We start from the raw sequence: 14,408 nt of genomic DNA, 5'->3' as shown, positions 1-14,408 counted from the left end.
CACATGCACTCGCTCAAAAATTCATGGCCCCGCTACGCACGTGCCTCCTCGTTGCAGTTGATGTTGATGGCGCAGCGGCGGCCGATGGATGGATGGATTGATATGGCTGTACCCTTTAGATCGGGCGGTGGCTGACGCCACCTAGCCGGAATACTTAGTGAACCACAAACTAGAGTTATCTTTTTTTTTTCCTTTAAATAGTGAAGTTAAGGTCTGGTACTTTACAGTGACAGCGACGTCACACGGCCATAATTTTTTTAAAGTATGTTTTAGTTTAAAAATAAACAGACAGTTTCTTATTCCAACCGTTCCAACCATAATGCTGTCTAAGGTGCCTTGAAGTGTTACTATTTGACAACCGTGCTATTTGACCAACCTTCTCGTAACGCGTTTTGCTATGGCGCCTGCACACATTGAATTTGGCATGATCATGGGCACGCTGTACCACAGTATTAAATACAAATCAGAAGCCGTAGCAGTAGTGCTAATACGACTGCTGATTGAATTATGGTCCCTGGCAGTATATTCTAGGGGCCACAATTCACTAATAGATCTACTGATTTTTTGAAATTTCCGCCGATTCAGTGTACTGCTGTTCGGTCTTTTTTTTTTACAAAAATGAAAGGAACTTCCACTTTTTTTACTAAGTATTAATTAAGACATTAATGTGTTACTACCAGTCAAACAAGAAATTTCTTTCATGGTAAAATTCTCAAGCTAAGCGCTACTTTTGATTGACGAGTCATACACCTTCATACAGTAATTATTACAGGAAGCTGCTCTATGTTATGAGCAAATATCGGGAAGTAATGAGACAGCGATATGAACGCACACCACACCCAAAATCCACGGAACCACAAACAACAAATCTGGCTCTCGGGCAAGTATCGTCTCTGGAATAAAAGAAATGCGTGCCACTAACCCCATCGAGTAGCATGTTGTATGAGCCAATTTCTCCTCGGCGACAAAGCAAGGCACGCTCTATCACTGTAGTGATTTGAGCAGTCTGGTCTTGCTGATCGAGATATTTATCTTATCGCTGCCTAGCTCCTTGTCCTCTCTGAAAGCTTCAGCTAGCCGCTGGCTCTGAAGCCTAAAATATTGCACCTGAGTCCACAGAGAGATCAGGAACTTCAGCTAGGAAGACCTATATGCTTTCTAACTGGTTATTAAAGCTGTTATTTGCAAAGATACAGGACGACATTATCCAATGGACGCTATTTGCTATGGCCTGTGATTTTGACCTTGCGCACATGACACATATATGACTTCCACCACATCACAGATTTAACATGCAGCAGTCAGTGCTAAGCCGAATAAACATAACACGAGGATCAACACAAGTGCTTTTAGTGTGTTGTTTGGTGTAGCCGCATCTGAAACTGAACTGCGCATGTGGTGCATTATTCTTCTTCACATTATTCGGCACACTATTCTTCTTCACGACACCTGTCTTCCAATTTCGTTCACGAAAGCTTAATGGAGCTCATCTTCCTAAATGCGAAACATTTCTTTGCCAACTGCAGGCACTTCAAAACGTTTCTATCTATCGATCGATCGTACGTCTGAATGTTCTCGCGGCCCCAAGCTGTTTAAGGATGTACTTGCTTGGGCGAGTTGGTAGCTATTTACTAGTTGTTACGTTATTGCGCACCGCTTATGACGAACACTTGGAGTCAATGACTAGACGGACACAAGCGCAATAACACGGTATTTTACGCGGTGCACAATAACGTAGTAACGCCTGTTTAACTTGGTATGGAGCAAAATTGGTATGAAAGGATAAGAGAGAACATGAGAGCGTGAAAATGCTGTCCCGTACGTACGTGGTCAAACTTGTGCGCGCCACAGGTGATAGTTTATATCTACCCCGGATACGGCAAGGACAGACATCGTAAACTGACATCGACAGCGTTTACCCGATGAATATAAAAAGTAAATGTCAGGGTCCCAGCAGGAATTGCACCCTGTCACAGAGCCACGTACGCCATGTCTTGAAAATGCTCTGGAAAAAGACACGATGCAGGTGTAGTGCTGGGGCAACATCAGTTCTGTGTGGTTGTAGTGCTAGTTATCTAATTTCATAAAAATTCAATAAACATTATTTGTGTACTCCTAGGGTACGTCTATGTTACAGGCGCCATGTCGCGTTAACGTCAATTGTGGTTCCAGTGTTCACTCTGTTTTTATAGCAATGCAAGAAACATTACATTAGCGTTACGTACGTATGATATCCGCATCATCGCACCGTGAGGTGCACTTCGTTTCAATAATGCTGACGTCTGCGATCTATAAGTGCTGACGTACTCTCGGAATGTAATAACATAAATTACTCAGTGTAATGAGAAGTAGACGCCAGTGTAATGGACATTCCTGGTCTGCCTACGATATGTGTCCACAGCTACTCGTAACGCTTGCCTCACCCCCCTCCCAACCCCAAAACAGTTGCTGGCCGGCTGCATGCGAGTACAAGGCTGTAGGTATCCCTTGTTTATATATCCTGCTCACGTACGGCTCATGTCGGGGACATTTCCTTTACTATTTGTTAAAAAGTGCAGTTTTATAAAAATGACCTTTATAGGCGCTGAATTTGGCATTCCTAAAGCGAGAGCAAATAGCGGAATAAAGAGATCTACTCATTTTTCGAAGACATATTCTAGCAGTGTATAGGTGTTCTGTGTTCTAGCCACTTTTTTTTTTTTTTTAAATGTGTCGTGGCAACACTGAGCCACCTTACCCATCCTTACCCGTGTTCACTGCCCGCGTGTGTCCAGGCGTTGTTCACGACGACTACAGCGTTCGTTTGGTTCCTTCATCCGTGCTGCAGCAAAAAGACAGCTTCTTTATTCTGCTTTCAGTGGCGTGTTTCTCCTGACTCGTATTTTCCATGTGCCGGATGTCTACTATGATGAACTTATTCACGTTCTCGCCTGCTAATCTTACGAACACCTAGGACGTGTGGCTTTCCAGCGAGCAATGTTCTGGTGATTTGTGGTTAGAACTATGAATGCAAAGTACTGTCCGAGATGCCCGTTTTTCTCTTACCAGCTGGTAAGAGTGATAACGCACATAGGGTTAGAGCACAGCGGAGAGCCGAACTTCAGCGTGATATGCGGCATCGAAGGCTGCGCCAACACGTACACGAACTTCTCCTCCTACAGATCACACCTGTATCGTCACCACTCAGCCGTGCTTGAAGAAAATGGCAGCAATTGCCATCAGCGGTCGCTCGAGCGCCCAAGGGATCGACGGAGCACTGAACTGCCGTCAAGCGAACAGCTTCGGCACGAAATGGACAGTGCGGATATGCACAGTGCTGAAATGAACGGCGCCGAACTGCCAATCTTTCGCGGCGGTTATTCGCATAGGAAAACTCCTGTGAGGAATTTGCAATCACAGCAGACTGCAGCTCCACGTGACCACTTTCAGCGCTTTCTGGAAAAAGTTAAATCCACCATATGGGATTTCTTTTTTTCCATCACTACAAAACACAGCTTGCCACATGCTGCAGCTGTGAAGATATTTGCCCAACTGAAGGAGGTGTTCGAGCTTGTGCTTAAGGCTTATGGTAATGAATTTATGAATGCAATGGAGACATCAGTGATGGGTCCTGAATTGCAAAATCTTCTTGGCTGTTCATTTCTGCCTGACCTGTTCAATGGGATTGAGAGTAAATGGAAACGAGACAATTATGTGAAGGAAAATTTCCCTTTTGTACCAGCTGAAGAGCATTATGTCGGTGAGGATGCAAACTATCATTACGTCCCATTGCCAAAGCTTCTCACTGTACTTTGCCAGCTCCCGGACATTGCAGCCCATTTAAAATCACCTGTAAATATTGAGAGGCATGAAACCTCTGTGTACAGAGATCACACAGATGGCCTGGTGTTCAAGGAACACATGCAATCTATCATTCCCGAGGGCAGCACACACACAATTATTCTTCTATTTTACACAGATGAAATAGAAGTTGTAAATCCCCTCGGAGCTAAACGAGGAAAGCACAAGATCCTGGCAGTGTACTGTAGTTTGGTGAACATTCATGCCAGGTATAGGTCACAGATTGACAATATTTATCTGGTCATGCTTGTGCGCTACGCATATGTGAAGACTCATGGTCTAGGCCCTATACTACAGCCACTGCTGGATGACCTGAAGGCAATGCACAAGGAGGGCCTCGTATTAAGTGTGCAAGGGCGTGAAGTTAATGCCAGAGTTATTGTGCTTGCATTTTGTGGTGACAATCTGTCCCTGAACCGCCTTGGCGGGTTTTCCTGCTGTTTCAGCAATGGGCGAGTTTGTCGATTCTGCATGATATCCTCAAAGCAGCTAGCACAAAAAACGCATGAAGACATGTGTCAAGCACGCACATTAGGTAGGCATGAATTGCACCTTGCAGCTGTAGCTGTGAACACAGCCAACAGACGTCTGTATGGTGTCAATGAGGCCTCTCCCCTGCTCCAGCTTCCCTATTTTGATGTGACTCGGCAGTTGCCTCCAGACCTAATGCATGACATATTGGAAGGTGGTGCAGAATCCGTGCTTCGGCAAGTTTTAAGATCGCTCTTATCTAGTAGGTTGCTATCCAAGCAGGATCTGGATTTGGTGTGGGCATTCAAGTACGGGAAGAACGACACAAAAAACAAGCCTCCTGCAATCAATATGTCGTTTCTGAACAGTAATGCTGTATTGGCAGGAACGGCATCCAGCAAATGGTGTTTGATGAGATTTTTACCACTCATCCTTGGAACGAGGATCCCAGAAGGCAATGAAGATTGGGAGCTCCTGTTGAAGTTTCGCGAGATCATTGATATAATTTTTGCAGCTGAAATCTCATCGGCCCGCCTTGCATACTTGGACGTGCTTGTGCAAAGCTTCTTGGTTGATTTTTCAGCCAGGTATGGCCCTGGAGCACTCATCCCCAAGCTGCATTATATGGTTCACTATGCTCGATTTGTGCGTGAGCTTGGCCCACTCAAGAACTTTTGGTCGATGAGATTTGAGGCTAAACACCAAAGCTTCAAAAAAATGGCTGCAACTATCAAGAACTACAGAAACTTGACACATACTCTGGCCGAAAGGCACCAGATGAAACAGAGCTGTCATCTGAAAAACTTTGAGCTATACCAGGAACTAGAAGCCTCAGGAAGCAGGCCTGTTAAATGGAGCACACTGCCAACATGTGCCAAAGAAGTTTTGTCGAAGACAGTGCATGAAGTACAAAATGCAATGGTCGACCGACGCACGTACCATGCTGGGAGTGTTTTAGTTCGGAGAACAGAGGAGGGACCACAGTTCTATGAGATTGAGCGACTACTTGTGGCGAGAGGAGTGCTCTACACACTCACGAGAACACTGGTGGTTGAGTGCTTCGACAGGCACAGGTTTTGCTATTGCGTTCGAAGAGCAGATGAGCAGGAACTTCAAGAAGCTAGTGAGAGATATGAGCCATACCTGCTGGACCTCTATGGGACAGGTGAACTGGTCCCCAAGTGGGAAACTTGGTAGACAACTTGTGCATTGTTTGACAGTATTGTATGAACTATTCAGTGGAGTGATTCATTTCTAGATTTTTTTTCTTAAACTCATAAGGGAATGTATGAAAATAGAGTCCTATGTTTAAAGACGAATATCGGGAAGAAATCATTTTTGTTGTACAGTATTGGGAGCAAGGATATACCATGGCGCCACCATGCAGATGCATTCCTATGATGTACGTGGTTGGATTGCTCCGCCAGCCTTCTCGCGCGCAGCCCGTAGCCCCTTTTGCGTCTCTTTTTTTTTGTTATTCTTGTCGTACTTCACTCAACGAAATCATAGAAATGCTGCCGTAGCTTCTTTACTGACTGTGCAAAGTGCTAAATAACTGCTCTGGAAAAGTTTTACACTTCTCATAATGCCTCACTGCCGGCGTCGTCTGGCCGAGCTCTCTGTTTTTGTAAAAGGTAGAGACTCATTCCATGTCGAATTGAAGCATCAAATGGGTATTCACGCGTGCTTGTGACAAAGAGTTATTTTTGCTGAAAGAAGTGTGCGCAATTACACTTTTTCATTCGTTGTAGGTTTGCATCTAAAGACGTACCGCGGTTGACACGACAAGCATGCGCAAATTTTCATTTTTGCTTAGCACACATATCCTTACGAAGCTCAGCGCAAATGGATTCCCCGCTTTGTGGGAAGCAGCACAGGATTATTACAGCCGCAACCTTTCTGTTATGATATCGGGCAAACGTGTGAGTCACATGCACATGCATGCCTCATTCAGAGTTGTAAATATGCAGGTAAAATTTCACACGAGGAGAAGTTTCTCTGCGGCACGATCCTAATATTTATTGTGAAAATTTTGTACGGTTGTTAGACGGTGCGCATTTGATCCCCATTGAGCCACACATGAGTGAAAACAATGAATGATTGCCAGTTCCACAGCTTCTACGAAGAGGTAAATCGTGATAAAAAAAGAAAAAGCAATCCCGACCGGGTTTGATAAGCGCAGCGAACAGACTGCGCGCCAGTTGTATTATTTTGTGCCCTTGAAAGGACATTCTGCGAGGTACATCTTTTGTACCGTGATCTAAATGGCAATTTCATGTTTCGGTAAAAATGCCAGTGTCCAGTTTCTTTCCAACTTCATTCATAAGCTGTGTGACATTTCACGGTAGCTATTAGAAGATGAATCAGTTTTCGAAGCTGGCCACGTTTCCGCCTGTAGATCAAAACAACATTGAGAAGTGGCCGTGAGCCCATTTTGCAGACTCAAAGAACCATGTGAGCTGAAGTCGCGGACGGCAGGGGCATAGACAGAAACTTTTTCTGGAGGGGGCACCACCTTGATAGAGTTGGGAGGTGGGGGGGGGGAGGCAGCCCAGTCAAAAAAAATCAATGGGTCCAATTGGACAAATACCAATTGCTACGAATTGGTTCTCGACCAATTGGAATTTCGCCACCAGTTGGGAGCGTACCAATTATATCCAATTGGTAGACCAGTTTACGTCCAATTGGTGAACCATTTGGACAGTGCCGGTGGCCAATTGGTTTTCCAATTATATTTAACTGGACGTAACCGAATCTTAATTGGTGCCCAGCTTTCTTTTCACTGCAACCAGTTAAAGCTAACTGGTGTCCAATTGGTCAACCAATTCTAGATAACTGGTGTCCACCTATTCAACCAGTCAATGTAAATTGGCGTCCAAATGGTTATCCAGTTAAAGCCAACTGGTTATCCAATAGAAGCTGATTGGCGCCCAATTGGTTAACCAGTTGAACACGTATGGTGATCCAGTTAAAGCCAACTGGTGCTCAACTGTTTAGCCAGTTGAACACATATGGTCATCCAATTAAAGATACTGGAGTGCAATTGGTCAACCAGTCAATGACAATTGGTGTTCAAATGGTTAACCAGTTGAAAACATGTGGTGATCCAGTTCATGCCAACTGGTGCCAACAGGTCATCCAATTGAAGCTGATTGGTGCGCCATTGGTCAGCCAGTCAAACACATAATGATCCAGTTAAAGCCAACCGGTTAACCAGCTCACGTGAATTGGTGTCCAACTGGTTAACCAGTTGAAAACGTATGGTCCCCCAGTTAGAGTGAACTGGCACCCAACAGGTCATCCAATAGAAGCTGACTGGTGCCCAAATGGTTAACCAGTTGAAAACATGTGGTGATCCAGTTCAAGCCAACTGGTGCCAACAGGTCATCCAATTGAAGCTGATTGGTGCGCCATTGGTCAGCCAGTTGAATGTACATGGTCATCCAGTTAGAGCTGGCTGGTGTGCAACTGGTCAACCATTTGAAGTGAACTTCTAGCTTGGTCTAGCTTGAACCTAACATTCTTCCATTACAAATTGGTGTTTGGCTGAAATACATGGGCAAAGAGCACACCAAATTGTTAAAGCAAAAATGTTCATCCTGACCAAAATGATCCGGTATGCTTGGTCGTGAGTGATGTGTATTGCACATGCATAAAATAAAAACCATAAAATGAAGGTACTTGATTTACAATAATTTATTACTTGTACAAGTATTGCAAAAGTTGACTGGAAAATGACTAGACCAAATTTGCAGGCACGGCTTACTCTTGACCTTGGAATTTGCTGGCCTTATTCACAGCTTTCCTGTGGCTTAAGGTTGTCCTTCTCCCTGAAAGTGTTGAAAAATACACAAGTGCATGAAAGTTACAAGTTCACATCGCTAATGTTACATATACACATGATGCAACGACATTGTGGTGCTTGAACCACACTACGACTTCAAGGCATGAGAGCTGGCCCTTTGCAACATTTTCAATGGTAGCCTGCTGCAGAACTATCCTTAGAAATGGACCTGTCAGAATATTAGGGATAGGTAATGACATTGCTTATTGCTGTAGGCAGAGTGTGTATCATATTTACGCAAATCTAGGCCAATAGTCTTTCTCAAACTCAAATACTGTCGGGTTGGTTTATATTTGAGTACTTAAAAAATTGTTACAGTTGAGTGATAGCAGTAATTGTTTCCACCAGCATAATAACCATGGATTGATCATGCCATCAAGGCTCATAAGCTTGTTGATTCAAGGTGCACCCCGCAACTCTAGGTGTGGCCAGTAGCATGCTGTACTGTGCAAAATATTTCACATTTTCATTTGGACGCACCGGCTGGCCATCGATTAAGACTTAAGCACATGTGGCGATGGCTGCAAATGTGATAGCAGCCACTGACAAACATGAGAGTGCAACGGATTGCCGACAGCCCTATTGCACTAGGCATTTTCGACTACCTGTTTAGCAGCATGTAAGGCACAGCGCCATTTAAACTTACTGCATACTGCTAATATGCAACAACCCAAATGCGTTGGTGCCATGGTGGAATAGCTAAAACCGCCTTAACTGCACAAAAAAGCATAGCCGCCACATTGGCCCAAAATGATGCACGCAACACCCGCTTATTGTCAGAAGTGAACGCTTACGCACAAGAAAATGTTACTGCACAGACACTGACATAGTAAACAAGCACGGAAAGGGGTCCCAGTGCAGTAATATTGTGACCATACATAGCAGGCTACACATTGTAGCAGGCGCCGGGTTTCAAGAGAACAGCACTGTTCAGCAGAGAATCATTGTACACACAAACACACACAGGAGAAAGCTGGACGAGTTGTCTGCTTTGCTGCCATATCAAACTATTTTGCAATCTCCTTTATGGCTCTATATATATATCTGGGTTCTACTGTATGTGTTTTGAGTTTTTTGCATACTGTAAACGTTTTCCTGCTGGGTCTACATTTGAGGTAACATTTTCTTTTCTTTTTTCTGGCTTCAAACCTTAGGGGGTCAGCCTAGAATTTGGGCCTGCTCAGATGTGAGTAAAGTGCTAACTTGATGTGCTAGGAGCTCAAGACTAGTTTTTACCACATGATCTCACACATACTTCACAGGTGTGAGTAAATGCACTGGCATGGCATTTAATCAGTATGATGCTTTGAACACTTTTTTTTACAAGGCTGCATGTCATTTAAAACTACATACAAGAACCTTCCTGAAATTCATCAAAACACATTTACAACTGCATCTCACCGTTTTGCCATCCTCTCAAGGTCTGCCAGCTTCTCCACCACAAAATGGTTTAGCTGCTTGAGTGCAGCAGGCACAAGGTTTTCAGGAATACCTTGGCGCTGCAGTCGCCGTCTGTAACAATCTAAAACAAAAGGTTCACAGGGCATCACTAACTGGCAAGAAGAAACAGTTCTTAAACAAAAATGGAGTCTATAAGAATATGGTCTGAGGCAGAATGAACAAAGACAGTCTACACCAAAATATCTTAAAAAGCATGGACACTTACCCCGCATCACTTCCACTTTCCAAGGCGTCAGTGGAGTTTTTGCAGGCCGATCCGGAAATCGTGGACACCGCTTTCCTGCAAGACACAAATGAACAGTGGTTAACTATAATACTGCTACTTCTAGTTCACAGCGCTAAAAAAAATTATGGCAGCTTCGCATTAGTGGTGCCAAGCCTGAAGAAACAGCGGAGCGGGGCAGCCTTCCTTGTTGCTCCTTTTAATTTCTCGGTTTCTTTCTTGCTCTTTCTTCCCTTCCTTTCTCTCTCTACTGATTACTTCCTCTATCTATGTCTCTCACTCTCTTCCTGTTTCTCTTTGTCTTGCTCTCTGCTTTTCTATCTCTTTCTCCGAGTCTAGTCTTTCGATCATTTTATGCCTTTACTCCTCTTAGTTCTCTTTCTTCCTCTCCCATGTTTGACATGCTCCACTCCGTCAAGCAGTTTTCATTTAACACTTGCACCTGCTGAACTTGCATTGGGGATTGGCCAATTCCTGTGGCACATACCCACCTAGGAATTTCTTTGCCTTGAACAGAATAAGGCTAGCCTAAAGAGCTTTGTCGTTATAAAAAAAAAAATCTATAGAACAGCAACATACCTTGCAAAGAGCGGTTTTTCAGCTGCTCCTTTGGCCAAATTCCAAGAAGCAGGTCTTTCACAAAAAGAGAATCCTTTTGATGGCCCTGGATGTGACTCCACGCACAAGAATTTATTCGAAGGCCACTGCCAATGTCCACCTGCATCAGAGGAATGTATTGCAAAAAAAAAATCATAACAACCATCTGAAAAAGCAGCATTTACAGTTAAGCAAGCACAAAAAAAATTTCACCTACAACGACAACTGTATGCAAAACTAAAAATTCCTGAAGCTGCCCTTTAGATATGCACATTACCGTGGCATTCTCTTTTCTTGGGCAATCATCTGGTGGCGGTGTTGTCTCCCTTGGAATCACATCCATGTCAATATCTATGAGCTCCATCCTTGAGTGCTCCGGTTTGCTCTTAATTGAGCACGCAGCTCTACTGTTGCCTGCACCATCAACATGAAGCGAGGCTCACTACAAACAGCAGAACTCAAGTCACTTTAAGAAGACAGCATTGTCAGCAATCAACATTCAAAACATATGAGTTTCAATATCAAGGCTCTCACCCAAAATATAGCTACATCAAAGAAATTGTACCAAATGCAAGTATTGTATTAACTTGAGTTTTTTTCTTTTTTTTTTTTTTTTGTAACTAACAATTTGAGAATGCACCTCATATTAGATGTGAAACCAGGCTACACATAAAACAGCAATTTTATTATTTTGTTTCAAAGCACCTTCAAAGAGCATTCTAAGTGACAATGGACGTGTTGGATCTATGCAATGTTTTGCACATGCAACCACTGCCTGGTAAAACATGAAGAAAATGCAAAAGGATTTGCTTAACAATAAAACAATAAACTGTCCAAAGATATTCGAAAATCATAGGCAGTGGCATCAAGGCGTAAATGAGCATATAGTTGTTGGGTGATGAAGAAGTGCGACAAATTCTTTCATGCTCCGCTGACTTGAAAAGCCTTTTGTGGTCCTATGCAAGGTCGTCACCACTGGTCAGAAGAGAAGCTCTCCAACATAGGATGGCGAGCTCATGTTATAACTGCAATACCCTATATTTTTTTGTAATTTTCTTAAATAAGCAAACTCGCTCCTTATCGTAAGAATGTGTAAACATGGTAGTATGCACAAACATCACTTCGTTCGATTTTGTGGTTTGAAATTGTAAGGAATAGCTTTAAATTTAAGGAAGCCCATAATTCCCCCCCCCTGAAATTTCAGTTTGGCATGTGTATAAACGCGCATACAAATGCATGCATAAACATACATAAAGCATAGCTGAGTGCCCCCTCCCCCCCAAACCTGAAAAAAAAAAAAAAAAATGTGTGACCATGCTACTGGCATACAAATTACAAATAAGTCTACGTACATAGCAGCCACAGAAGCCACAAAACTACGAAAAGCCGAATTCCATACCTTTGCCTTCATCTAAGGCTGTCAGAATTTTTTCCTGCAGCCTCACATTAAGCCGCCTCAGCTCCATGGCCTCCTTTTCTAATGTGTTATTCTTGTTTTGGAGCTGCTCTATTTTTTTGCTCTTTCTATCCATCAGTTGTTCAAGCCTCTGTAGCTTGTTCTTGAGCTCACTGACTAGGCTGCCCCTATCGTCATAGGTCTCCCTCTTTTTTTGTTTCTTTGTAGCTGTTTCCTCCTTTCGGCAGATGTCATCCTTTTTTCTCTTCAGCATGTCCAAGAGCTCCTGTTTTGGGCCAGAGGGCTTTTTCACGGGACGCTGTACACAAACAAAAAAATGTCTTATGAGGCTGTTTAAGTTGTGCAATGCATAAAGAATGATATGGCACTGCATAAACAAGTACCTCTGGCTGGACATCATCTTCATCCTCACTTCCGCCGTCAGGTGAATAAGCCATTTTTTCAAACCTAGGCCTCTGCCGGCTTCCTCCCTCCCCCTCCAAGTCGTCTTCAGATTCTGGAAAATATTGAGGTCGTACACATTGAAAAATGTTACGAGGAAATAATTTCATTATAAGCCATGGATGTGCGACTAGGCTGCACTGCAAGTATAAAGAAAAACACAGAAGAGTGACAACAGATTAAGTGGGAAGGAATATTATGCTAAGTGTACACTTAAATAAGCCTTCTACTTATATGAAAGGATCCTTGAAATTTCCGGTAGTCTTTGTTTCAATATTAAAAAAGTTCATGCTCTATATGCATGTAAGCCTTAAACAGAAGCAGGGAGAATATATATGTGCGTAGTATCACAACCATAAAACATGTGCTCATTAACTGTCTTTGCATAAGACTACTGTATATACTGTATAACTGAGCTCTAGATGTTTGCGTATATGCATTTGTGTAAGGAGAGGTCAAATACGCAATATATACATATATATATACACGCAAATCCTGGTTCCTTTTTTTTTTTTATTTCGGGGAGGGGGGATCTGACTGCTATGGTGAAGATAATGAATTAATGATTATTGCATGAACACAGATGATCAAAAATAATTATTTTATTTGACCTACATAATAGTTGAATGCACTTATGGAAGGGCGCCGCTATGAAGACTACTACAAAGAACGCAGTTTTACAGACTGAGCGCAAGCATCAACTAGCCTTATTATTCACTACGCATGAAAATAAGACCACTTGACGGTTGCACTCGTTCTGTTAAACTCTGTCCTGTGTTCTTTGTAGTCTGTTCTTTGTAGTCTATGCTTGTTTCTGGTGTATCACTGACTGATCAATAAATTCTCTTGCTGTCACAGCCTGAATTTAATTTATGAAATTACCTGCCACAAACATGTAGTATCACCTAGTTTGCGGGAACGAGTCCAGAGGTGGCTTCTCTGGGTTCTCCACACAGTGTGGAACAATGTCTTCATTCTAGCGCCTGCGCAATTTTTCAACTCCACTTAATACGAACAATTTTATAGTCCCATTCGAGTTCGAATTAACGAGCTTTTACTGTATTCTGAAAACATAAAGGCAGCTGGGAAGGACTCAACAAGTTTGCCACGTGCCGTACGCTGGAAGCTTCGCAGACAATAGCGTCAAAAGTTGGAGGAGAGGGGTCTATGATCTGGATCAGTGCATACATTTTAAGGAATATTATCGAGTTGTGCTGTACCGCATGAAGAATAGAAAGAAAGGCGATCCCTTAGATATCCATCTCACTTAGCAACAAGTTTTAGGCATATTAATTGCATTTGCAAGAGCGCAAAAGACAGTTGAGTATATATAGTAATTTTTATACACTAGCTTCATTAGGCCTATTTATAAATAACGGAAGTTGCAAGACTATATTTGAACTACGCTCATTTCAAGACAAAATTATGTTTCATTAATCAAATTATACCTGCCGACCGACCGCACGCACCGGATAGCATCAACGATAGGCATATGCGCACCGCGGAACACAAAAATGCACTTAATGTTGAACTTGACAAGGCAAAATAAATGTGTGCCAGGGTCGCAAACGAAGAGCTTACCTCCCAAAGCTAGGATCCGAGCCCGGTAGTAATCAGAGGTCCCGTCCGGATCGGTCCACTTTACAGAATAGAAGAACTTGGACTTGAAGTCCTTCGCGTGCTCTGGTTTGAAGTTTTCGATGTCGCCAACATCCACAATCGCAAGTTTCCGATCGTCTTCGTAACGTACTTTAGCGTGCGTGATCATTCTGCAGTACACTGTGCCGTTAGTGCACGAAAAAAACACAAAGAGGATACGCAGCCGAATGATCACTTCGCAGGATCGCACGCAAATCTGCGGCCAGCGGTCAGACTGCCGTTGCACGTGCTGAATGTAAACGTACGCGCGAGCCGCGAGCTCGTACTTCAAGCCGACTGGCAGATACAGGTTTCCACGTAAACACATCGTGCTACATAGACGCATATGACTTCAATATTAATATGTCCATTTTATTTAGGTTTTATGAGTATATATTGGTTTACCAGATGTACAGATATTACAGTAATAAATGAAATATTGAAATACGAAACTGGACATCTTTTGTGACGCTGAC

The 14,408-nt window shown here is 43.1% G+C and overlaps 2 protein-coding genes across 2 annotated transcripts in view; one reads left to right on the top strand and one right to left on the bottom strand.

Moving 5' to 3' along the window:
- The window catches only part of Syn1 (Syntrophin-like 1), a 182,352-nt gene that overhangs the window by 63,481 nt on the left and 104,463 nt on the right, over positions 1 to 14,408 (top strand). The window lies entirely within an intron of this gene.
- LOC142776828 (uncharacterized) lies at positions 7,984 to 14,278 on the bottom strand. The gene is made up of 8 exons (XM_075881186.1): positions 13,876 to 14,278; positions 12,237 to 12,349; positions 11,836 to 12,151; positions 10,714 to 10,850; positions 10,419 to 10,557; positions 9,822 to 9,896; positions 9,557 to 9,677; positions 7,984 to 8,141 (listed from the first exon to the last, which is right to left on the bottom strand). Exons 1-8 carry the CDS (start codon positions 14,276 to 14,278, stop codon positions 8,102 to 8,104), a joined length of 1,344 nt encoding a protein of 447 aa, XP_075737301.1. The 3' UTR covers positions 7,984 to 8,101.

Source organism: Rhipicephalus microplus, chromosome X, assembly GCF_043290135.1.
Source record: "Rhipicephalus microplus isolate Deutch F79 chromosome X, USDA_Rmic, whole genome shotgun sequence".
Taxonomy (NCBI): Eukaryota; Metazoa; Arthropoda; class Arachnida; order Ixodida; family Ixodidae; genus Rhipicephalus; species Rhipicephalus microplus.
This window is presented reverse-complemented; position numbering and strand designations above follow the sequence as displayed.